This window comes from Elephas maximus, chromosome 14 (genome assembly GCF_024166365.1).
Source record: "Elephas maximus indicus isolate mEleMax1 chromosome 14, mEleMax1 primary haplotype, whole genome shotgun sequence".
Lineage (NCBI taxonomy): Eukaryota > Metazoa > Chordata > Mammalia > Proboscidea > Elephantidae > Elephas > Elephas maximus.
Genome location: NC_064832.1, coordinates 68704800 through 68732437, shown reverse-complemented (window position 1 = coordinate 68732437; position 27638 = coordinate 68704800). Strand labels below are relative to the sequence as shown.

Below are 27638 nucleotides of genomic sequence, written 5' to 3'. Positions count from 1 at the left end.
TTCACTTGTCTCAGACCAAAAACATGACCACTTGTCCTACAACCTCCTTATCTCCTGGTCTTCCTCATCTCAATAAAAGTCAACTCCACCCTTCCAGACTTTCGACTAAAAACCTTGGAGCCATCGATGATTCCTCACTCTCTCTCACACACATCACAACTGATTCCACCAGTAAATTCTGTCACTCGACCCCCTGACTATATGTAGGATACAACCACTTCTCCCCATTTCCACGATTTCCATGCTGACTCGAGCCATCATCATCTTCTGCCTGGATTATTGCAATAACTGGCCTCCCTGCCCAACAGTATATTCTCAACACAGCAGCCAGAGGGGTCCTTTAAACTCTTCCCTCAGATCACAACACACCTCTCCTCAAGATCCACCAGTTTCTTCCCATCTCACTCTGGTTAAATACACTGTTCTCCCAAGACATTCAGGTCCTGCATAGTCTGTCCTCTGCTCACTTCTCTGAGCTCATTTCCCACCATGCTCCCTTCCACTTACTCTGCTGCAGCCTCACTGGCACTCAATCTACTTGCCTCTCCCCTTGCTCTTCAATCTGCCTGGATCCTCTTCACCCAAATATTCACAAGGCTTGTCTCACTTCTAGTTTTACTGTTCAAATGCTAATTAAAGTGTTCCCTTCCCTGAACGCCCTAAAAGAAACAGCACGTGCCCCCTTCCCCTGGTTCACCCTACCTCTTTCTCTTTTTTCCCCCATGGCATTTATTAGAATACATTAAAATATATATTTAGAATAAAATATATATTTGAAATTGGAGTATATATTTACTTATTACCTGTCTTGCCCTGTAAAAATGTAAAGGAGGAATTTTGTCTGACTTGTTCAGTATATCACTTGGGCCTAAAAGGGCACCCAGCCCATAAAAAAAAGGGGGGGGGGCTAAATAAATGTGTTGTATTAATGATCTAGATAACATTCTATCACTTTTATAAAGTCTTCTGAGCTTTGCTTTGTCAATGTGGCCTTCCCCTTCTCTCAACTTTTCTAGTGTTTTAGCTATATCTTTCTCACAGTGCATAACACTCAATGTTATATTATTTATACATTGTGTATGTGTGCACGCGTTTGGCTTATCTCCCTCATGAATTTATATGTTTTTGCTTGAGAGGAAAACACGATAGCACAGCACAAGACATGCAGAATATACTCATTTAATATCAGCTGTAAGAATAAAGCATATTTTATCATATTTAATCAAGGGTAATACACCAAATCTGTAGTGTTCCCAATTCTTTTCTGAGAGGTAAAATATTACCCCCAAAAGCTTTATAGAAAAAGCTTAATAGAATTTATTCAGACATATATATAGAATATATGTATAAAGACAGATATGGGAATATATATTACATGAGATAGACATTGGTGTAATACATATCTAAGTATGACTATATTTCAAATTGATTCATGTAAATTTTAGAATATAAATTTACTTATGTCATAAGTGAAAAGTGAGATTATCTGAGCTAATACTACAATTGCTGTGTGCAGGCAAGTCCATTTCAGCTCATAGATTTCAACCCTATAGGGTGCAGCATAACTGCCCCATAGCGTTTCCTAGGCTGTAATCTTTATGGGACCAGATTGCCAAGTCTTTTCTCCCTTGGAGTGACTGGTGGGTTCAAACCACTCTGACTGTTCAGAGTCAGAATCAACTCAATGGCATCTGGTGGTGCTGGTGTGATGGAACACCTGAGTGTACTCCAACACAAAGCTGAGCCAGGTACTGGGATGGGACAAGAGGGAGGACTCCAGCCCTGATTGTGGCACTAATGTCCATTCCGATCTCACACGCATTGCTTAACTTCTCTGAGCCTCATTCTTCATTTGCTGAGGAAGGGAATGTTATGAAAAAATGCATAAGGTTATGCTGATTGCATTTCATAAAACAACCTGGTGCTATACACCAACAATTACTATTTGAGCAAGTATGATTTGGTGGGATCTCCCAAAAGGTAACTCCCAAAGCTGTTTCAAATTAGTGAGGTCGCCCCAGACCACACTGATAAAACCCAGAACATTTAAGTGCAGGAGCCTTTCAGCTGGGTCGTGAAGAATTCTTTCCGTATCAGAGTAAACAGGATAATATTAAACATTTGAGGGCTTCCTGTGTGCTAGTAACATTAGCAGGCCATCTACGTGGATTATCTCATTTAGCTGAAGTTCCAGACTGGCTCCACCACTCTCAAGTTATGGTACAGTGAATGACTTAACATGGCCCTTCTAGCCACAGTCTTTGTAACTCCCACCAAATGACTGGGTAGGACTACAAAAATGAGATGCTCGTGGCCTGCCAAAAGGATTCGATGGTTTGCTAATAATGTAAATAAGGCGCATGGCACCCTTGTGGGAATGGGACCATATACCAAATAAGGTATGCGGACCCCTAATGAGGGAATTGGTCAGTTTGGCCATTCTGCTAGGCTTAAAAGAGAGCCAATTCCAGAGCAGAGAGGGGGGACCTGACTACTACACGAAGAAGAAGAGACGTGAGCAGAGAGTGTCCTTTGGACCTGGGATCCCTGCGTTGAGAACCTCATAGACCCAGGAGACAGAGAACTGTAACACTGAAGATAGCAAGCGATGGTGAGATGCAGGGGTCGAGAAATGGTGGCAGCAAAGGTGAACCACAAGATTCGCAGGAGACAGCATGGTAGGCTTCCCGGTCATGGAGTGAGAAAGTTGAGCGCCTTCAGGGTGGAGGTATGTCTGACCTCTGCCTCACAGAAATCAGCCTCGGGCTGTCGATCTTCATTCTCCTTACCCCTTATGAAGTTAGAGGAGGTCAGTCGCCCCCGCTCGCCATTTTTATGTGAGTTGTGTGTCCTTGGGAAAGCTCCATTTCTGTTTCTGGTATGTCTCTAAAATGCAGATAATACTTATTTGGCCTGCTTCACAGAATTGTGGTAAGCACCAGAGAATGTCCCACAAAAATTAGGAAAATGATAAAGCTCTAGTATGCTTTGTGGAATGAGTTATTATCCACTGGCAAATCACATTATAATTTTCTTTTACTATTCATTTACCTGCAATATTTGTGTTTCCTTATTTGGAGAGGCTCCAGTTTGGAACTGCATTTGGATTTGTTCCAAAAATACAGGTCTAACACCTTACAATTTCAGTTGAAAAAAAAAAAATTTTTTTTTAATAACACTTACAGTAGAGACAGGAGGGAGGTGAAAGTTTGAGAGAGAAGGTGTGGATCGTAAATCAAGACCACTATTAGTCTTTCACTTTCTCTTCCCACTTTGTTTATCACCTTCTATTCTCCTGGCACTTTTTTTTTTTTTTTTTTTTCTCCTGGCACTTCTTGGCTAGTGTTACAGTGAATATTATTTTAGAACCAAATGTATAGATGAACTACTAAGGTATAAGGGACCAAAAAGAACCACCATGTAATAAATATTCCTAAATATAAAATTACTGTCAGTCCTATACAGCAAATAGAAATTCCATAACACTAAGATCTAGTCTCCAACTTTCAGAGACAGATAGGAATAGCTTTTTTTATGCACCTCTAAATACATTTCTATTAGGTCTTAAGGAAATTCCCTGAAGAGAGACCAATGCCAAGACCTGGGTAAGAGGCTTTGGAATTAGCATAAACCATAAAAAGATTAAAAATATAACAAAGACTTTTCATTTATAATCTAAATCAGGGTTTCTCAATGGCAGCACTGTTGATATTTTGGGCTGGAAAATTCTTTGTTGTGGGGTACTGTCCTATGTATTATAGGATGTTTAGCACCATCCCTGTCCTCTACTCACTAGGTGCCAGTCACACTCTCCGACTCACACACACACACACACGCAGTTCTAACTAACAAAAATTTCTCTAGACATTAACAAATGTCCTCAGAAAGGCAAAATCCCCATGCCCTTCCCAATTTTGAGACTCCTCCTGGTCTAAACATTTGGACTAGAATGGCAGAACACTAAAACTATACTATAAACCTACTCTTCTTGCTGATTTCATCAGAAAATAACATCTGCTTTATTTTCCCTTCTTTTTTGTTGTCTTGCATATGTTTATAATTCTATAGAATCTTGTAGCCAATAACACACAAGCAAATACAGACGTTTTAACCGTCTTTGATGAGAACTTCACCTGGAGTCTATGTTCACTTCCTGTTGATACTGACAGCAAATTCAACGGTTTAATCATATTACAATTCCTATATACCTTTACCACAAATTTTTATTTGTTGCCAGTAGTTTCTGCCAAAAGGCATCATTACCAAATTTTCAAATTTCATGGAACCATACAGACATAAATCCATGCACCACAAGAGCATGCAAGTGTGAAATGCCTGCCACACAGAAAGCGTCTTCCTAAAAATAAGCAGGCACACTGACAAGCGGTAAGTGCCAAATAAAAAGCAAGCTAGAAATTAACAATGCAAGGCTTTAAAAGATACTGCACAGTTCTCTTTAACATGGTCCTTACCAAAAAGAAAGCACTCATGCTACAGGCAGTTATTTTTCAATTACAGGGTGCTCAGCAATAATGCTTTTCCAAGTAAGTATTCTAAGCTTGAGAACATACGTTATAAACAGACAAATATCACTCAACATAAACATGAAACAAGTTCTAGATTAAAAGCCTACACTTAGTTCAATTTAAATTTCTATTTTGTTGTCATTGCAGCAAGATCAATTTTAAGGAAAGCATCAGTAACTGACAATATAGGAGGTAAAAAAAAAAAAAAAAAAACAACCCTATATGATAGATTTTGATTTCAAGTGGTCTAAAACACATTTGAGTTTTCTAAAGGCACACTTGTATGGCTTTCCATTATTTTACAAGGCATGCGTTATTCATCAGTCTCAATTTACAATCCTGCTTTATATGTGTGCAGTTAGTTTGGCACTAAACTGCATGGGGGAAGGAATGGCCTTTAAAAACAAATACTGTACTATCCAAGCCAGAATCTCGATATAGTCTACATCTGCTGCTGCAAGCTGTAGTCCAGAAAAAATCCTTAGCTTTGTCAGCTTTGGCATTTGGGTTTTTTTCTTTTTCTTTTCATAACCCAATCATATAATGTATCCCTCACTAAGGGGAACACGCACAGTCATTGAAATAGCTGTACATGTTTACATTCCCATCAAGGACTTGTAGTCAGGGCAGTATCCCCTTTAAGCATCTATTATTGATACCTGTTTATATCATAAAGTCATATTTCATTTACAAATAAAAATTCTTTCAAAGTTATCATTCAAAATACTTAAAGCTGCAAGCAGATTTTTAATCAATTTCAAACAGCTTTCCCACGATGAATAAAGGCCAATTTTGTTCTATGACATAGCTTCAGCATCACACTGAAACCTGTCTCGTTCACAACGCTGATGAAAAATGCTTTAAGTGCATAATGACACAAACAAGGATCATGCGCCTTCATGTGGCACCATGAAAATAGGCTGGGAGCTCACTTTTAAAAATCAGTGACTGAGAAGCACTTAAAATTAGTAGATACACATAGCTCAATTAAACCTTTGACATCTACAATACTTATGTTTTAAATGATAATTCTGGTAGCATTCAAAAGTTCTGAACAGCAGCCCTGGTGCTCAGTGGTTAAGGCATTTGGCTGCTAACAGAAAGGTCAGCGGTTTGAATTCACCAGCCTTTCCGAGGAAGAAAGATGTGGCAGTCTGTTTCCATAAAGATTACAGCCTTGAAAACCCCATGGGGGAGGTTCTACCGTGTCCTGTAAGGTCACTATGAGTCAGAATCGACTTGATTGCAACCAATTTTTTTTTTTTTTTTTTTTAAGATCTCTGCACTATATCAAATTTAGAGAATCTTAGAGATGAAATAAATCCTGGTAGGGGTAAAAAGAAACAGCTACTAAGGCTTAAGCGTGTCAAGACACTTGACATCCTTAAACTCTCTTCCTCTTGCTCAAAAAATATTACCAGATTCAGAAAGTGAAAGATACTCTGATCAACAGACACCTGACGATTTTACACTGAGAATAAATGAGTCTGTATTTTTTTATGCTTAGCGGTGCTTAGTGTTTACTTTTGGCTCTCCCAATTATTCTAGTAAAGAAAAACATTTCCAGAAAGTTTGTTTTAAACTACAACGTATTACCATGTCTACCAGAGGACTAAATTAAGCAATTGGTAATTAACTATTAAAAATGTACAACAAAAATATTGGAAACTATCAGTATATTTAAGTTTGGAAGGCCAATTTTGCTCTATAACATGGTCATGTTAGAGCTTTTACTCTTGTCTAAAACTTGAAACTGTTCTGAACACCCCTATGGGCAGATTGATGTCACTCACCATCCCCATTCAAAAACAGCTTTATCAGTTAAGAGTACATGGCCAACCACATGTATATAACCTCAAAGCCAATGCAAATATTCTTTTTCCATCACAGATCTTCTAAAATGTAGTTATGTGGGTTTCAGCATCCAGAACTCAAAATAATTTTAATCCGTCTAGCAATTCCAATACCAAAAGAAATACATCTAACCCTAGGTAAGTGCTTTTGTTATCTTTAATCAACTCCTTCATAAATAAAATTTAAAAAACACATGGAACTGAATTTTAAATTTCTGATAAAATAAAAACTATTGCTGTCTTATAGTATACTTCCTGCACTGGACTTTCAGACACAAAAATACTACCATTAGGTTGCCAAAAGTAAGAAAAATTTCCGCAGTTTTAAAAATCTCATGCATAGCACACAACACCCCCACTTAGTGGCATGCCAGAAGAGAAGTGCGGTAGCACACTACACAAAGGACGAACAATATGCAGAGATTTTTTCCTTACTGTGAACCATGAAACTTACCCATTCTCACCATAAATCTTTTGAAAAAGTCTGAGAAACCAGAAAACCAAAAATTAAAAAGTCATTTTTTTTTTTCCCCCGATTATGTTACTTTCTAAATGTTCAAGGTCTTTAACTAGAGATGGACAAATCTCAAAAGGTTGGTTTCTTTCAGCCTTATTGCTGATTGTGCTCCAAGTTCTCATCAAGGTTGTATCTCAAGAAATTCAGACTTTAGCAAGATGCTGGGTTTCTTGGTTTACTCTGAACCAACAAATCATAAGGAAGTTTGGCTTCCTGTCTTCAGGAACCAATACTAAGTTAGACTTGCATCTAATTATTTTATTCAACCTAATCACATTTGTCCATCCTCAGTTCAACGAACTCAACATTCATCAAAAAGGTAAGTCGTTGAACACACACATGCAGACTGAGTTATTACCAAAATGACCATAATTACACTCGTGAAAATTCATGCATCTTAACATCAATGTTTACACTGAACTTTAAAATAAGTCAAAAATTGATGATCAAAGAAACCTAGGTTAAAAGCTGAAAATCAAGCTAAATGAAATTTGCAATGTCATATTTTATGAGAAACACATAAACACCAAACTTCAACAATCCTATTTCCGAAATGTTTAGACATGAGAATGAAAGTCTTTAAATGTAATCACAAAACATGTTCATGAAACGTCATGGCAAAATAGTACCATTATCTTAAGGCCAAAGGCAAGATTTGTGTACACACCTTCTTACACAGGCCTAACGTAAATGAATGTAAAGATGTACAAATATGGAATTGCACTTCTCCCATGAAATGATTAAAGGTTTCTCAAAGCAAAAAAAAAAAAAAAGTCTACAGGATGCTTCAAAATGGCATGTGGCATGCATGGTCAAGCAATAAGATGCTGTTTTCTCTCACACTAGAAGCCACACAAGACGAGACTCCTTGCAGAAACACACTCTGACCTCTCTACCATCAGCCGTTTCTTGTGCCTAACTCTGCTGGCCTCCCGGATGGCCTCCCACTTCCGCATGTCCGCCTCACTGCAAGGACCAGGCATGAAGCTGATTGGAGGCACAGGAGTTCCCAGTTTCCAAGATTGGATCTTACGGGTCAACATGTCATCTTTCTTTTGCCGATAAGCAGGAACTAATACTCTACAACTATTACTTTTTTCTTTGGGTGGGCATGTCCTTTCAAGTACGCAGAGAAATTTTGCTTGAATTTCCGGAGGAAGGGTCCAAGGCTCAGGGAAAGGCACTGGCTGGTATCTGTCGGGGGCTCCTGACAGAGGCACCTCTTTCTTCTGCACTGGAATTCGGCGAACAATCATATCATCTTTTTCTAAATCTGGAAGTACAGCTTCACCTTCTCTGCACTGCAGAATTATATCTCTCTCTACAGGATCGTCTTGCTCAGAGAACCTTCTAAAATCTTCAAAAGCCTGGAGAACACATGGATTCGCATGGAAAGCCCCAGTCTTCCTAACAAAGAAGTCATCATTCTCTAAGTCAGGATCCAGGGCCGACATGTCGAGGTTGTCTCTTCTATATCCTGGTGCGTGACAGAGGTTCTTTCTGCGTGTTATGAGTCTTGGACCAGAAGTAGGATCAATTTTGATATTTGTTTCAGAAGATAAGATGTCATCAGAATATGTTTGAAGGGCCTGAAGTAATAAAAACTGACTGAAGCACAGAAAAGAAAAAGGAAGGGAGAATCTTATTAAGTTTGGGGAGAATACATAATTAGGTGGCAGAACAACTAGCCAGTCACTCTAGGGGAATGATTTTATAGTCAGGAGAGGGTCTCTGGCTTGAAAAAAAGACTAGCATTTAATGCTATCACCAGAGACTTTTCCAGATACCATTTAAAATAACAAAAGCAGAGTACTTCTCAGAAAAGGTAGACAGCAGCAAGGCTAAGGGATGGTGCTAGAACGTGGATGGACCACAACTCCTCCATACACACACCACATTCCCTTTTGCCCCTCCCTCATTCTGTTAGCCACAAAGACCTAATTCCTCTCCTAGAAATGTAGCAAGAGCTGGGCATCATGCACCTTCTGCAATGGGCACACATAGTCAGCGGAGGGAAGAAGAGCTGCTCTTTACTTTGCATTGTTTTTCATTCATTACTTGCCCTTCCTAGTCTCTATCTAAAAGTTATTTCCTTTCTCCACATCTCTTTAAAAAGCCTTTTGGAGATGGTTTTCCAGAGAACCAACAACTATGTCACATGTAAACATATACTGTCTTGCACATTATGGTGCTAAATAAGAATGTTCAGTTCTACAAACTTCCAAGCATCCATGCTCGCACAGAAAGCCATTGTTTTATACATTATGCTTTTATACTAAATATATTAACTGAGTAAGAGTTCCTGGCTAAGCACAGGCAGGTCATAGGAGAGCGTGTTAACGCAGCAGCAGCAGCAGCAGACACCGGGAGATGTCTGAGGCCGGGCTCCAAGCAGGCGGCTCATGCAGACAGTCCACCTGGGCTCATCCGAGGCACCCCTGGAGCTCCTGGCTGCATGTGCATCCCGCAATTTTGTGGCCCGTTTGGTAGCTAGTTCCAGCACGAACGAACGTCTTTGGCAGTTGCTGTCGGGTCTATGCTCTGCTTTTTGTATTTTACTAAAAATGGCAAAGCCTCGGTTAGAGCCCGAGTCCTCATCCTCAGAGTGTGAATTCCTTCTATTATTGAGTGATACAGAGAAACGAAGTGCAGAGTGAGGGGGACAGAGAAATGATGAAAAATAAAACCACTAAAAACAATGCCAAATTATGACGATATATACATAGAAGAGGACTTTTAAGGCCCAGATCCCAAAGTTTAAATTCAGACAGCAATTCTTTCCAGTTACACAGGTTCCAGGGAACATTATTCAAACTCTCTCTCTCACTTAAAAGACGCACCCAGCTGGGGTACTGAATGAACACCAGGACAACAGAAACATGCACGAAGAAGACGAACCTGAATCCCTGAAATTCCTTATACCATGGTTTATAAGTTTCCCTTTTTATTCTTTTCCAGTTCACATCTTCTAGGGTCGAACATTTGGGAAGAAACCGATCAAAAGTATTCGCTGGGCTTGGCATGATAGGACTTAGCTTTCGCACGTAAAGGTCATCCTTAACAATGTTGGGTATGCTTGTCGTCTTTTCTTCTTCCTCTTCCAAATAACAAGAGGAGTTTGAAGCTTCTTGTATGGTTGACCAGTTCTCCACGTTTGTGCCCCAAGTCCTCCTCTGGTTACTGTTCAAAACATCCAATCAGTTAAGATACTGTATGAGCTATCTGTCACAGAGAACACAAAATGCATGCTTTCTGGCTCACAGTCACGCCACTGTGAATGAAGCAAATTAATTTCCGTTCTCATCACCACAGCTCCTACAACCTACAAGTTAAGGCACTGTACCAGCATCTCATTTTAATTGGAGAACAGCTAGGCACACCACAAAGATATTCAATTAAAAGTTGTATTAAAAGAAAGACAAATTGCAAACAATTCAAGGTGTTACTTTCTGTAGTATTAAAAATCAATGGCATAGTAGATATCCAGACCCAGGATAAATATTCCTGACCTCATCAGCTCGTACGGTCCAGTGGCTAGCGAATCAGCAGGAGAAAATATTTGTGAACAAGCGTTAGGAGAGATGGTTTTCGAGATGAAACTCTCGGGCCGCTTTTTCACCTGCAATCTACGGTTGGCCAAGTCATCCAAAACTATGTCAGGCAACCTTCGTTCATCCTCAGAGTCCGAATCACTCTCAGGACCACACACCTCCATCTGCCAGGATGCTGGATTTGAAAAAGCACACTCTGCTCTGCTAATCTGATGGGAAATTAGAGGAGCCTTTTTGTGTCCACTGAGATCAATCAAAACAGGAAAAAATAGGAAGAAAATAACACAGCAGAGCTCGCAGTGAATATTATAAGTCATCCCATATGCTGAAAAGATATACCAAGAAGCTGAAGGCATGCATCTAAAAAAAGAACTGGCAAATGACATGCAGACATTTTATAATGGAAGAAATATCTCCAAGATGTATATGACTAAAAATACAGATAGGAAGAAAAAAAACCTTTCATCAATGAAATTTAATATATTATCTACGAAATGCATTTGAAAACCTTATTGTTTTTACCACATTTAAATACCCCCACCCAATTCACAAAGCACGCTGAAATTTTAAAACTTAATAATCAACTCACACCCCAGTACCTTGAAAATGTTCCATCTGTTTCTGTACAGACCGAGGTTGCCCAACTTCTTCTGTTATCCTCATTTTTGTCCGGCCTCTTCTTCCTCAAGGGCGCTGGCATGTAGGATAGCTGTCTACTTTTGTGGGGTAAAAAACGATTGAATGGTAAAGCAGACTTTGGTTCGATAGCCGAAATCCTTCGGTATGACATATCATCTTTGTTATAATCCTGCATTTTGAACGTGAATTCAGAATCTGTGTCACTTTCGCAACCTACAAAAAAGGCACAAGAATTTGCTTAACTCACCAGATTCTCCACTAAACTGAAACCCACACAGCCTGCCTGCTTTGTCTTTCCCTCAGAAACCCAGGGCTGCTCCTGCTAACTGCAGGGAATATTTTTAGAGATTTGTCACGAAGTTGTGATAAGATCCATTAGGAGGAAGTTCTTTTGCACACGAGAGGCACACGGGGTACTCTTTTGCTGTTGCAGTCTTTAAGCAAAAAAAGTCCCAAATTACTGCTGATTCCCCTTTTCTTCTCAAGCTTCTGTGTATCCATAATTTTTCATAAAATGTGTTGCTGTAATAAATGTGGATAGAACCCAGCAATTAAACATGGACACTTAAATGGGATACAAAAGTAATTCCAGGGAAACTCAGTAATTTAAAATATGGCATCCAGCTAATGTAAAATGTAGGCAGGAGAACAGGGAAAGAGAAGCAAATGGACAAGATCACAAAGGGGCTGGCAGATCTTTACGAGACCCCTACAAACAGGACTCACACATTAGATATGAGGTTGGGCCACACGACTTCTAAAGCCCCAGAGGAATCTCAAGTCATACCCAAATGAAGGCACAAGATTAAGGCTTTTTACTGAGTCCATGGAAATTAAATTGGGCACCTTGTATTCTGACCCAAAATCATTTAAACACAAATCAAAAGAATACCTTTGATATACCAAAGGTCAGATAGATACTAATCTGCTATCTTAAAACAAAAACAATAAATCTCCTCTTTTAAAGGTACAGGGAGAAAACATGGCTACAGATAGAAAACATGGCTCAGCTACAAGCTGAGTTCTGTCTCTCTCCCTGCTCTTTTTTTTTTCCTGCCTCATCTGCAAACTTTTGCAAACACTGCTAGCTTCCCGCCTAGGCTCTCTCAGAGGCTGGCTGTGTGCAGTACCTGACAGCTCCAGGCACTCAGCATGTACAGCACCTTCAGTTTAATCTGAACTAAGGGCAGTCTGGTCTCCTCCTCTCTGCCTGGCGGGAATCTACAGCAAATAACACTGAGAATAGTCTACAGGAAGTGGCTTAAGGTGCAGCTTCCAGACAGGGCCAGGAAAGGAACAGTATCAGGGTGAGAAGGGAGAAACTATAAACAGCCACACCCAGGAGGATCAGCCGTCAAGAATCTACTGCTGTGTTTGTTTTTACCACCTCCTAAATAAAACGACTTGAGAGCACTGGGTGGTTTTTTTTAAATAAAACAGGAATTTCTCTCATTTCTAATAAATGTACTAACGATTCTTGCCAAAATTTACACATGTAAAATATTTAATCTTTAATAGATCATTCTACTCTTGCATTTTTAAAGTTAAAATCTTTTTTGCGGGGGGGCCCTCTGCAACAATGCCACACACAGTAGGCAAATGTCATCATTCTTGATATGTTAAGACGTTTCACATAAAACGTAGGAATTTGAGTTTGCAATCTTGTTATGCTCTAAGTACTATCCTAAATTGCTGTGATCACCAATTTGGGACTAAATGTGGTGGTGAACAGCAGTAGCATTTTAATACACTAGTCACAGAAAAGCTTTCGCATCATCCTGGTGGCCTACACCCTCATATTTTTTTCCTTATCAGTTGTAATTACCAACACTTAACTTCCACATTCTGAACTCAGTCTGCAACTCCTTTCCCAAGATCAGGAAGCAAGTGGCAGTAGTCCTGCATTCAAGGAGCCTTGGTGGCACAATGGTTAAGCACTCAGCTGGTAACCAGAAGGTTGGCGGTTTTAACCCACCCAGCAGCTCTGTGGGAGAAAAACCTGGCAAACTGCTCAACCCTCTGGGGCAGTTCTACTCCATCACATGGGGTCTTTGTGAGTCAGAATCAACTCAACAGCACTCAACAACAATACCAGCCACCCAGCTCAACGAGTACCTGATTTCACACCTCCTGACCACTGCATTTGAATATTCCCACATGCCCTCGATCTTCGTCCTTTTTATTCTTTGCTAACTGGATGCAAATTGAAACATTGCATGTTTCATGTTCTTCAGACAGGACAATGTAGTACAGTGGGTTGAGAATTTCAGCCTCTGCCACACCCTTCTCCCACAGAGTGACTGGTACATTCAAACCCTCAACCTTTCATTTAGCAGCCAAGTACTTAACCACTATACCACCAGGGCTCTATTCATTTTATTTACATTCCTTTTTACTTTTAGTTAGATCAGATAATTAAAAATTTTAAAAAACCATTGTTGTCCAGTTGATTCTGACTCATAGCAACCCTATAGGACTGAGTAGAAATGCCCCATAGTGTTTCCAAAGGGCAGCTAATAGATTCAAACTGCTGACCTTCTGGTTAGCAGTCAAGCTCCTAACCACTGTGCCACCAGGGCTCACAGGCACAGATTATTACATCTGAGTCTATAGAGAAAAATCAAGACATATTATCCCTGATAAAACACGTTAAAGTTACCTTTCTCTTCTTCTGTCTTTGCCAAAAAATGGACAGGAGAAAAACACTTAGAAATGGAAACTATCACTTATATGAAGGAGGAAAAAATTAGCAAAGAAGAAACCCCTAGTTACACTTGAGTCTCTTTGAAATCCACTTCTTAATGAAATTTCTGCTTAGACAGTATTCTCTCCATTTCTCCACTTCTTCCCATTCCCTATTTTCTCTTAATATGCAAATAAATAGAAATAAACTGACAGCTACGACGTAACTTACCTTCACGGCCCCCTTTCAAGGTGCTATCTGAGGAGCAGCTTGTGAATGATCTAGACCCTAAGGACTCCAAGCTCTCAAAGGAGTCTTCTCTCTTATGGTTGCCCGCAGAAGCGGGAAATTCTCCACGCTCGGTACACCAGATATCACCGTAGCCACTGTCTCTGCCACTTCTTTTCAGACTGTTAGAGTCTTCGAGTGCCTAAAAAATGTTTTACTCAGAGTAGTAAATTAGCTTAAATTTCCAAAACATTAATCAGCCATGACTTTTTCGTTGCATAGCTCAAGTCTGGCTTCATTTGACAAGTAAGGCAATGAGATTTCCCTGTTGAATGTAAGAAAAAGCTGATAAAAATCAGAAAATAAATCTGTTACTGTTTTTCCATAATTAACACCTTGGCACTTGTGTAACAAGGAAGTAGTCCGTGTTACTCAATAAAGTGGTATTCTCTAAGAATAAGGAATGGGAAAAGGTATAATAAAATAAAAGCTAATAATTAGAATAGCATTGAAATGCTAAACTCAACAATTATTTACAGCCCTCTGGCAATAAACATGAAAGGAGTCAAGAAGAAAAATCAATCTTAATTTAGACATCCAAAAGGAGGTAAGTCAACAGAACTACATTCAGCTTACTCCGGAAAGTACTTAGGGTGGCTTATACTAAACACAAAGCCATAATGGTTAAAGATCTTTTAAAAAATAAGGCTGGGACAGCAGGCAAACACTCGAGAAGATTCATTTACTTTCACTGATTTCTAAACCTAGAACTGTACTGCTGGAAGCTGGGTTGTATTCCCTATTGAATCAAGGGAAGCATATTTGTTTATTGATACATAAAGCCTATTTTCCCTGGATGCAAATACAATGCTTGGTTCATATAATGGCTACAAAGAAATTTGATAAATCTTATTAACCATAGGTTTGTAAACAACATAAGCCAAAAAAACCAGCCCATTCCCATTGAGTCAATTCTCACTCACAGTGACCTTACAGGACAGAGTAGACCTGCACCATAGAGTTTCCCAGGCTATAATCTTTACGGAAGCAAACTGCCATCGCTCTCTGGTGGCTGTGGACCGCCACCTTTTTAGTTAGTGGCTGAACACTTAACCATTGCATCGCCACGGCTCCTTTGTAAACTACATAATTGTTGTTGTCAGGTTCCGTCGAGTCGATTGCTACTCATAGCGACCCCATGCGCAACAGAACGAAACTCTGCTCGGTCCTGCGCCATCCTTACAATCGTTGTTATGCTTGAGCTCATTGTTGCAGCCACTGTGTCAATCCACCTCACTGAGGGTCTTCCTCTTTTCCGCTGACCCTGTACTCTGCCAAGCATGATGTCCTTCTCCAGGGACTGATCCCTCCTGACAACATGTCCAAAGTATGTAAGACGCAGTCTCGCCATCCTTGCCTCTAAGGAGCATTCTGGCTGCACTTCTTCTAAGACAGGTTTGTTCGTTCTTTTGGCAGTCCATGGTGTATTCAATATTCTTCACCTACACCACAATTCAAAGGCATCAACTCTTCTTTGGTCTTCCTTATTCACTGTCCACCTTTCACATGCATATGTGATTGAAAATACCATGGCCTGGGTCAGGCGCACCTTAAGTCTTCAGGGTGACATCTTTGCTCTTCAACACTTTGAAGAGGTCCTTTGCAGCAGATTTGCCCAATGCAATGAGTCTTTTGATTTCTTGACTGCTGCTTCCATGGCAGTTAATTGTGGATCCAAGTAAAATGAAATCCTTGACAACGTCAATCTTTTCTCCATTTATCATGATGTTGCTCACTGGTCCAGTTGTGAGGATTTTGTTTTCTTTATGTTGAGGTGTAATCCATACTGAAGGCTGTGGTCTTTGATCTTCATGAGTAACTGCTTCAAGTCCTCTTCACTTTCAGCAAGCAAGGTTGTGCCATCTGCATAACACAGGTTGTTAACGAGTCTTCCCCCAATCCTGATGCCCCTTTCTTCTTCATATAGTCCAGCTTCTCGGATTATTTGTTCAGCATACAGATTAAATAGGTATGGTGAAAGAGCACAACCCTGATGCACACCTTTCCTGACTTTAAACCAATCAGTATCCCCTTGTTCTGTCTGAACAACTGCCTCTTGATCTATGCAAAGGTTCCTCATGAGCACAATTAAGTGTTCAGGAATTCCCATTCTTTGCAGTGGTATCCATAGTTTGTTATGAGCCACACAGTCGAATGCCTTTGCATAGTCAACAAAACACAGGTAATCATCCTTCTGGTATTCTCTGGTTTCAGCCAGGATCCATCTGATATCATCAATGATATTCCTGGTTCCACATCCTCTTCTGAAACCGGCCTGAATTTCTGGCAGTTACCTGTTGATACACTGCTGCAGCTCTTTTTGAATGATCTTCAGCAAAATTTTGCTTGTGCGTGATATTCATGATATTGTTCTATAATTTCCACATTCGGTTAGATCATCTTTCTTGGGAATAGGGATAAATATGGACCTCTTCCAGTCAGTTGGCCAGGAAGCTGTCTTCCATATTTCTTGGCACAGACAAGTGAGCATCTCCAGCGCTGCATCTGTTTGTTGAAACATCTCAATTGATATTCCATCAATTCCTGGAGCCTTGTTTTTCGCCAATGCCTTCAGAGCAGCTTAGACTTCTTCCTTCAGTAGCATCAGTTCCTGATCATATGCCACCTCTTGAAATGGTTCAATATCGACTAATTCTTTTTGGTATAATGACTCTGTGTATTCCTTCCATCTTCTTTTGATGCTTCCTGCATCGTTTAGTATTTTCCCCATGGAATCCTTCACTATTGCAACTTGAGGCTTGAATTTTTTCTTCAGTTCTTTCAGCTTGAGAAACGCCAAACGTGTTCTTGCCTTTTGGTTTTCCATCTCCAGCTCTTTGCACATGTCATTATAATACTTTATTTTGTCTTCTCGAGAGGCCCTTTGAAATCCTCTGTTCAGTTCTTTTACTTCATCAATTCTTCCTTTTGCTTTAGCTGCTCAACGCTCAAGAACAAGTTTCAGAGTCTCCTCTGACATCCACCTTGGTCTTTTCTTTCTTTCCTGTCTTTTCAGTGACCTCTTGCTTTCTTCATGGATGATGTCCTTGATGTCATTCCACAACTACTCTGGTCTTTGGTCACTAGTGTTCGATGCGTCAAATCTATTCTTGAGATGATCTCTAAATTCAGGTGGGATATACTCAAGGTCATATTTTGGCTCTCGTGGACTTGCTCTGATTTTCTTCAGTTTCGGTTTGAACTTGCATATTGAGCAATTGATGTTCTGTTCCACAGTTGGCCCCTGGCCTTGTTCTAACTGATGATATTGAGCTTTTCCATTGTCTCTTTCCACAGATGTAGTCAATTTGATTTCTGTGTGTTCCATCTGGCGAGGTCCATGTGTATAGATGCCGTTTATGTGGTGAAACAAGGTATTTGCAATGAAGAAGTCGTTGGTCTTGCAAAATTCTACCATTCGATCTGCGGCATTGTTTCTATTACCAAGGCCAAATTTTCCAACAACTGATCCTCCTTCTTTGTTTCCAACTCTCGCATTCCAATTGCCAGTAATTATCAATGCATCTTGACTGCATGTTTGATCAATTTCAGACTACACAGAATTTACTCAAATTAAGGATTTTTTAATTAACACTCCTCTAGGAAAGTTAAGGAGCTCTGGTAGTGCAGTGGTTAAGAGCTCACCTGGTAACCAAAAGGTCGGCAGTTTGAAACCACCAGTCACTCCCTGGAAACCTTATGGAGCAGTCCTACTCTGTCCCATGGGGTCACTGTGAGTCAAAATCTGCTCTACAGCAATGGGTCTGGTTTCATTTTAGATTAAAGTTAAAGGCAAAACACTATAATTGAACATTTTTTAAATTAGGGTTCAGGTAAAAGTTATACAGCCCTTGTGATGGGCTGAATTATGTCCCTCCAAAATACGTGTCAACTTGGTTAGGCCATGATTCCTAGCATTAAATGGTTGTACTATTTCATGATCTGATGTAATTGTACTATGTATTATAATTCCTAATGTATGCCTTGGGTTAATGAGGCAGGAGTAGGGTGGGATGCAACACCCTGATCCAATGTAAGGGGAATTTTCTTGGGGTGTGGTGCCTGCATCATCTTTTATCTTATAAGAGATAAAAAGAGAGAGAAGCCAGCAGAGAGACAGTGACTTGACTACCACCAAGAAAGAAGAGCTGGCAATGTAGCATGTCCTTTGACCTGGAGTCCCTGCACTGGGAACTTCCTAGATGCAGGGGAAGACTGATGCCAAGACATATGCAGATCTCCAAGGAACACTGGGCCCACAGATGTTGAAAGGAAACAGGGACTGTCCCCCAGAGCCAACAGAAAGAGAAAGCCTTTTCCTAGAGCTGGCACCCTAAATTTGGACTTCTAGCCTCCTAAACTGTGAGAGAATAAATTTCTCTTTGTTAAAGTCATCCGCTTGTAGTATTCCTGTTATAGCAGCACTAAGTAACTAAGACAGCCCTTAACATAGTCCTAACACACAGTAATCAATTAATATCTATAACTATATATATATACACACACACATATATATACTTTTTTAAACATGGTGAGGGTATTTTGTCATTACAGTAAAAAGTCAGGAATTTTTTTTCAGGTAAGCTTACTAACACAGAGACAATTTAAAGGATCTAGGAATTCTTAATAAAATCAATATGTAAATCTTGATTAAATTACTGTTCAAATAAAAACAGCTACAAAAGATATTTAGGAGACAATTGAGAAATTTGAATATGGACTGAATATTAGATGACAAGATCCCTAAATGGCGCAAACTGTTTGCTCTCAGCTACTAACCAAAAGGTTGGCAGTTCAAACCTATCCAGCAGCGCTGCAGAGAAAACCGTGATAACCTGCTTCTGTAAAGAGTACAGCCAAGAAAACCCCATGGAGCTCAGCTTATCCTGTAATACAAGGGGTCCCTGTGAGTCAAAACTGACTAGATAGCAACTGGTTTGGGTTTGGTTTTTTATTAGACGATAATGAGGAATATTTATAAATTCTCTTAGGTAAAACAGACATGGTGGCCATATAGAAGAATAGTCTTAGGCAATGCATGTTGAAGTACTGAACGGTGAGTTATCGTGATAATGTGCAACTTATCTTAAAATGGCTAAGCAAAAACATAAATGGATGGATGGATACATAGACAAAGCAAACAGAAAATTTTTTAATAATTGAGACAGATGGTACATAACTGTGAATTCATTATACTGTTCTTTCAACTTTTAATTAAGAATATTTTCAACATAAGGAAAAGTTGATAAAAAAAGAATGCTCAGAATGAATAATTAGCAGGCATTTTGGACTTCTCAAATATCAGCTATATCGAGCATACTTTTAACTAACACTGGATCTGTCAATTCATCGGTGAATTATTTGACAAGTGTTAGAAGTGCCAACAAGGTGTACGGGATTTAAGTGAGATTTCAGCTGCTTTAGATGCCAGACGCTCTGGCGTCAGAGCTGAAATTCTGTCGTGAAGCTGCAGGCGCCTACATTGTATCCTGCTATTTCCAAGCAGATGGGGAGGCTGGGCCTAGTGCTGGTACCATCAAAATGCTTCTCAAAAATAAAAAGGTAAGAAAAAAAAAATTAAAGTAAAGCTTTAGATCCATTCCGGCTCTTAGATACATCTTTCTTGTCAAAGCTTTGGCATTTTCAACACATAGTGAGATGATTTTTGATCTGATAAATGTTAAAGTTATTGATGATGGGGCACCTCAATTACAAAAGAACCTGGTGCTTGGTTTTCAAGGAGGACTTCATCCTGAAAAGTCATACCTAGAGTAAGTCATCTCCAACTTATGGCTGAGGGGCAACAGATTACCTCAATTATTTTTTAGAAACTGGTCATTTGAATTGGCCATTAAGCACTATCTATTTAAATTTATTTTGATTTTAATAGAAATGATACAAAATATTTCTAATAACAGATTATATGTTCACATGCCTCTTAAGGCCATTCCCACTCCATAATACAGGAATATTGGAACCACAGCTACAGTTTTATCTATCAAAAAATCAACTTTACCCTCTCTGATTTTGCCACTGGTAAAAGGAAATAGCCTTTAATGAAACATTCCTACCCATAACAGTCTAACAGGATTTTCAATCTGACACAGACTATGTCACAATAAAAGACCAAAAGCTGTAAAGGAAGCACTAATAAATGAGCCAAGGTCCCACACTGGTTTTAACCGAATGCATTCTTAGATGAAAATCACTGGAAGGCAAGGCTCTCTTTGTGCCCAAAGCCTCCTGACAGCCCTCCATTAGAGTTCACCCCTCCTGTACCACAGTGACGTATCTCCTCTGTCTCCATCAGACAACTGTGTTCCATGAGGATGGGTCCTTTGTCTTGTGTGTGAGTTTTTCCAGCACCTAGGATAATGCTTGTGGCCTGTTAACATCTCAACTATTACCTGATTTAACCGATTCAAGAAATTTGAGTACAGCGCTACCAACTCCTTACAATTAAAAAAAAAAAATTCTAACCTTCTAGGCTCTATAATCCCATCTCTCTATAATGTATGTGGCTGGATTCAGGTGAAACCATTAAAGACCAGGCCAGATTTAAGGCAAGGTGATCATTTTTATCCTGGCCCAAAATTTCTATCTTCCAATCATGGTAACTAGCATTTCCTGTACTCTTAGAATGCCAAGGACTAATGCTAAATGTCTTATGATACTGTATCATTTAGTCATCACCAAAAACCCCAAAGCAAGTACTATTAATTTGATGGTAGTAAATTATTTTGACCACTTATTTTCTTCTGGGCCCTGTCAATGCCCTGGATAACTGCCTCATAGAGAAGTTAACTTTCCCGTTTGGATCTCTTATGAAGGAAGCTTCAGCGGAACCACTGTCTGTTCTGGCCCACAACTGCCCTCAAGGCTGTCACGGTGATTCCAGGACATGAAGTGTATAAAAGAAAGGATTCTAACCTAAAAACCTTATCAAGTTTCACTAACAGCATTCACTGCTTTTTAGGAAATAGAACCTGTATGGTAGAATGGTGGGGATGCTGGAGTGTGTGCATTAAAGATATGAGCACTTGTTATCAACAGCATGTTAAGATGAAGAAACTGAGTCACTTTCACACATTTTAATAGCCCTGGAAGCACCTCCCTATTACACCCTAGTGTCACTATGAGGATGAAAATAGTTAAATTATATATTTTATAAAGCGTCTATCCCAAACCAAACCCACTGCCATCAAGTCGATTCTGACTCACAGCAACCCTAAAGGACAGAACAGAACTGTCCCATAGGGTTTCCAAGGCTGTAAATCTTTACCAAAGCAGACTGCCACTGCCACATCCTTCTCCCATAGAGTGGCTCGTGGGTTCAAACTGTCTACCTTTCAGTTAGCAGCTGAGCTCTAACCACTGTGCCAACAGGGCTCTTTACTGTCTGAGAAGGGAAGCAAATGAGTATGTCATCAACTTACCTAAAATTAAGAGAGAAATTTCTACACCCTAGCAACAGCTCTGAAATAGATTCACTCACTCCTTGGCAGTGGCATATACAGCAATAAATGAGTAACAGTCCAATTCAGAGTGGAGGAAAGACACTCAGAGCTGATGTATTTTTTATAGGTGAGAAAGGAAGGGTGAGGGGGAGAAAACGGAGAAGAAGAGGTAAGGGGTGGGGTAGGAAGTAGTAGGAGTAATAGTAGTCATAGTCATACAGGTAGAGTTTCCTTACCTTAGTCAGAGCTTGTCCTAAAAAGTTCTCAAATGCTTTCAAGTTCAGATAGGGACCACTATAGTAGGGGTTACTTTGTGCTTTTCTTCCCAGCCAGTACAATGTTATCAAAACCTTTAAAAAGAAAACCCATGAAACAACAAGATCATTGCAATCTCAAAGGCAGGTGAGCACTCTAGTTAAGCTACAACCCATATTATTCTATTGTTGAAAACAAGGCTTCTTTTTAATTTATGGAAAAGGATCACTAAAACTCTTAATTATTCTTCCTAGAATCCCCTGTCTGAGCAAGTTCTCAGACCAAAAGCCCAGATACCAAAAGGTATTAATATACTTTAAGAGTAATATGAGGAAGAGGAAAAATTATGAAAGGAAAAAAATTAAACATTGAAACCAGTCAACATGTTTTCTAACAACACACTTATAAAATGAACACCTCAAATCATCCATTCTCAGCTTCCTTGATAAGGATATTGAGCTGTCATCTTTTTTAGAAATTCTTCTACTTACAGAATACTAAAGACATTATATAAGTCTATACTTGAGAAATTACCCAGAGTCATTAAACATTTGGTGTTTTTCTGCTTTGGTGATGGTTTTCTACTACTTCCTTAGCAGGAAAAAAAAAAAAAAAGTAAAATGTGTTCATTTGCCTTTACAAACATACAAACCATCCACTTCCTAAATCTAACCAACCTTCCTTGAGCAAAGTCAGAGAATATATGTTTTACCTATATTTAACCATATTTAAATATATTTAGTGTTTGTCTTAGAAGAAGTACAGCCTGGATGTCCCTTAGAAGCGAGGATAGTGAGACTTTGTCTTGCTTACTTTTCACATGTTAACAGGAGTGACCAGTCCCTGGAAAAGGACATCATGCATGGTTAAGTAGAGGGTCAGCAAAAGAGAGAAAGACCCTCAACGAGATGGACTGACACAGTGACTACAACAATGGGCTCAAACATAGCAACGATTGTGAGGATGGGGCGGGGCAGGGCAGGGCAGGGTTTCATTCTGTTGAACATGGGGTTGCTATGAGCTAGAGGTGACATGATGGCACCTAACAACAACAACAGTGTTTGTGACGCGTTGGTTTCTAGCAAAACTTTAATTATAGAAAGGATTCAGAGTATATCAGATATCTTTAAAATCATCACATTATAGAATATGTTAAGTAAAAATCTATTTCTAAAGTTCCATTAAAGAAAATATATCTTACATTTTTCACTCTTCTGTCAGTCTCTTCTTGCCTGTAGAGACAAAAAGAAGAAATGCCTATTAACGAAGATCGATGAACCTTACTTATCAATTATTAACTAAAAAAACTCATTTTTATTCTAAGGCTCCATTAATATGAATATCACCTGGAAGTTCAGAAATCTTAGACTAGGTATTATCCATCAGAAGAAATTTTCCATATTCATGGATTAGATGAAGTATAGTGGTCAGTTTTCTATTAAAAAAAACAAGGATTTTTTTTCTCATTATTTTATTCATTACAGTCTGATTTAAATATATAATAATTGAATTTTTTATTTTGGGGTTTAAACATTGTTTAAAAACGGAAAAAATTAACGTATGTTCATGGCAGAAAAATTGGAAAACAAGAAAAGAAAAAAAAAAAAGGAGCTTTGTACTGTGTTTTCTTCTCCATTAACCAATTAACCAGAACAAACTGTTCAGGAACCACAACCCCACAGGTGTTGGAAAGTACAACTTAGAAAATAGTCGCAAACCTCTGCCTGAAGAGATTTCACTTTATTACAAGAATCATGGTTTCTTGCTCACCTCTAAAAGGACATGATATTTACAGAAGTCAAAAGGAGACAGACGTCATCTTCATGTTGAAGAAACACAAGTTTCTTAAACCAAAAAACCAAACCCGTTGCCATCAAGTTGATTCTGACTCACAGCGAACCCTATAGATAGAGGAGAACTGCCCCATAGGGTTTCCAAGGCTGCTATCTTGACAGAAGCAGACTGCTAGATCTTTCTCCCGTGGAGCAGCTGGTGGGTTTGAACCTACCAGGGCCCCTTAACAAAGGATGGGTCACCCTGAAATAATGTGCTTCCTGTCTTTAGAGACACTCAAGTAGCATCAGTACAACTTCAGAGACAAAAGAAGCTTGCACTAGATGAACTCTAAGGTGGATTCCCAGTCTCTCAGGAGTCTATACAAGGGGTATCTACTGTGGATTATATCAAGTTTTGTAAAATAAAGTACACACACACATATGTTGTATATAACATAGACACATTATGCACATGTGTGTGCACACACATGCATATATAAATATCCACAGAGGGGACAAGGAACATGTACATACGTGCAAGAATAAATATTTAACTCAGCGTTCAAAGAATCAGTGACGTAGCTATGACCATTCGTTCCCACGGAGCAAATATGAATTGAAATGAACCTCAAAACAGCACATGCCTCCCCACCCTAAAAGAGCATATCAAAAATAAAACTCACAACACTACTAGTGGAAATGTAAATTGGCCCAATCATTTAAATTACCTGTTTGGTAGCATCAGTTCAAGTTGAAAATATGCATATCCTGTGCAGGGGTGATTTCAACTCATAGCAATCTTACAGGACAGAGTAGAAATGCCCCAGAGGATTTCCTATGCTGTAAACAAGAGCAGATTGCCAGGCCTTTTCTCCCATGGAGCCACTGGTGGTTTTGAACTGCTGACCTCTTGGTTAGCAGTGGAGTGCTTAATCGCTGGGCCACCAAGGCTCCTTACACATATCCTATGACCCAGTAATTCCTCTCCTAGTATATACCTAACAGAAATGCTTACATATTCACCAAAAGACATACACCAGAATGTTTGCAGCAGCACTATTCACAACAGCAAAAAGTTGGAAGTTGCACATACATCTTGAACGGTAGAATAGACAGATAAATTGCGGAACAGCCACACAATGAAATATCATACAGTAAGAGCGAACAACCTACTGCTACATGCAACCACGTGGATCAATCTCACAAACGATGTGAAGCAAAAGAAGTAGACACAAAAGCATACAGATTGTATTGTTCCATTCATGTCAAGTATAAAAAAGGCAAAATATTTGCTGCTAGAAATCTGAAAAATAAATGGTAAAGGAGATGGCGGGAGTGATTAGAAGAGAGTGAGGGGGCTTTTCAGGTGCAGATAAGCTCTTATACTTTTGATTCGGAAGCTGGTTACTTAAGCGTGTTCAAAAAAAGTCTTTGAATTGTATATTTAGAATATGTATATTTATTCATACATGTATTATACTTCAAAGAAAAGGAACAGAATAAATTCCATAGCCCAAGTACCCAAACCCTAGTTTATTTCTTGGGTAAAAAGAAAATCATCTTCTAAAAATCAATAGCACTTAATTTTGGAAGTAGTGAATGAGGAAGAATCACTAAAAACTGACAAGGAAAAATAATACATAACATTACATATGTATGTCCTCTTTCTAAATTAATGCACAGCATACACACTTCAAATATTAAACTGGTCAAAGCACAAAAAATATATATCAGTGCCAAATGATAAGATGTACTGGAATGAAAATCATCATGATATTAATACCCAATGAAGAGTAAAAAAACCGAACAGTATCCCACTTTTATCATAAGCACACTCACGGCAGAAAGAACAACAGTGTTCTCTTGAACCCCTGACCTGACTTCCACAGCCCGGGTTCTGTGAAGGCTTCTAATCCAACACATTCATTCGCATTTTACTTTCCATTACGATAAGGCAATCACTGGAAGTACAAGGTACAGCCTATTCTGTGACTAACACTCATAACAAACCAATGACCTTGGCATTATATTCTTTCACTCACTTCACATTCCCTTCTAAATATGAGCATTTATAGCAGGCTCTTGAACACAACAAGACACAGACCAGTCAAATTAGTGTCCTGTCACTGAAATGTAATGCCAGGAATTCAAGTAGTAAATGATTTACTGGAGTAAATAGAGTTCACTCTCTGACACAACAAACATGTTCCACTGCATGGAATTCAGCAACCAGGTGGCTCCTTTGCCCGCTGTGGCCATAGCACACAACCCCAAGATCCTTTAAATAGAACAAGCGCGAGGGCACAAAGAAAGCTCGCGCTAACACACAACAGACTCTGGGAGCCAGTCAAGTTACAGCACAACCCACTGAACCAAAAATAAGGCAGCCCTATCTCCAAAGTCGGATAATTACTACAAAACAAGTGTTTCAACATTGACACAGTATATAATACCATGCTTTGGAGTCTGATCTGGGTCATGCTAGTTATGTTCATCTGTGCAATTAACTCTCAAAGCTTTACTTTCCTCCTGGATAAACTGGGGATAATGTCCCCTGTCCCATAGTTTAGGAGGAAATGTATATGTAAGTACTTAGGAGTCCCTAACCTCATGGTAGGAGCCCTGGTAACGCAGTGGTTAAAGTGCTTGGCTGCAACCAAACGGTTGGAGGTTCAAGCCCACCAGCCACTCCACAGAAGAAAGATGTGGCAGTCTACTTCAGTAAAGATCACAACCTTGTAAACCCTATGGGGAAGTTCTGGTCTGTCCCATAAGGTCTCTATGAGTTGAAACTGACTCAACAGCAGTGTGTTTCGATTTTCTTTTAGAACCTCATGAGGAAGTGCCCATTAAAAAGTTATCTGTACACTAATGTTCACTGTAGCATTACTCACAATAGCCAGAAGGTGGAAACGATCTAAACGTCAATCAACCAATGAATGGATAAACAAAAGTGGTTATATACATACAACAGAATACCACCCAGCCATAAAGAGAAACAAAGTCCTGAAGCATGTTATAGCATGGCTGAACCCCGAAAACATTATACTGAGTGAAAAAGATCAGTCACAAAAGGGCAAATATTTTATGATCCCACTTAAATGAAATAGGCAAATATAGAGGCAGCAAAGTTTATTAGTGGTTTTTACCAGAGGTGGAGGGAGAGGGGAAAGGGAAGTCATTGCTTAGGGAGTACAGAGTTTCTGTTAATGATGGTAGAATAATTTAGAAAAGGATGACCATAATGTCACTGAATTATACATGTAAAAATTTTTTGAATTGCAAAATGTTTGTTATATATTTTTTTACCATAATTAAGAAAAACAAAAGCAGTTATCACTAGGCTGTCAGCCTCTGAAGGCAAACCAAAAACAAAACCAAACACAGGGCCATTGAGTTGATTCCAACTCATAGGGACCCTACAGGAAAGAGCAGAACTGCCCCATAGAGTTTCCAAAGAGCGCCTGACAGATTCGAACTGCCGGCACTTCGGTTAGCAGCTGTAGCACTTAACCACTACGCCACCATCATTCTACCCACAAAGGCTTCTCAGTGAGGCCATGGTGGGCCACAATACTTAAAATTGTAACCAGCCCACCCAATATTCTCTGTCTCTCATCCCTGCTTTTTTTTTTTTTTTTTTTTTTTTGCAGATAATGTTTGTTTATTGATGAGGGAAGCAATCAGCCTTTGTTCACAAACTTACTAAACAGACAAGGGTTCTGCCTGCTGTCCAAACTTCAGGCTAAAGAAACAAGAGGCAGGAAGCCTGGCAAGAGAGAAAGCACTCTTCACAAAATGTTCAGGGGCAACAACGGGATGTCTGTCTTCATGCTTCTCTGCTTTCTTAACAAGGGCTCCCCGGGCCCCTCATGGGCCCTCCTCCATGAGCCCCTGTAGAAGGCCTAGCAACTCTTTCAGGGTCCTGCTTTATTTTTGCATTTATAACTATCTTCTATATTTGTTTATTTATTATGTGTCTCTCCTCCACCAGAATCCAAAGATTTTTTATTTTTTTGTTCACTGTCATTTCCCAAGTACCTTAAAACACAGTCTACCGCATGATAGACACAAAAATAGTATTTGTCTAAAAA

General features: G+C 39.4%; 1 protein-coding gene across 10 annotated transcripts in view; it reads right to left on the bottom strand.

Annotated features, from left to right (window-relative positions):
• Window positions 1-27638, bottom strand: part of LMO7 (LIM domain 7) — a 288442-nt gene that overhangs the window by 54156 nt on the left and 206648 nt on the right. For 7 of the 10 annotated variants that reach the window (XM_049852991.1, XM_049852992.1, XM_049852990.1 and 4 more), the window contains 5 exons: window positions 22971-23001; window positions 21751-21864; window positions 14001-14199; window positions 11047-11299; window positions 6834-6863 (listed from right to left, as the gene is read on the bottom strand). In XM_049852991.1, the coding sequence (XP_049708948.1) occupies window positions 6834-6863; window positions 11047-11299; window positions 14001-14199; window positions 21751-21864; window positions 22971-23001 (627 nt within the window). Of the gene's footprint in view, window positions 1-6833; window positions 6864-7784; window positions 8505-9794; window positions 10077-11046; window positions 11300-14000; window positions 14200-21750; window positions 21865-22970; window positions 23002-27638 lie in introns of all 10 variants that reach the window. The other 3 variants (XM_049852993.1, XM_049852994.1, XM_049852985.1) reach the window with 2 other exon arrangements.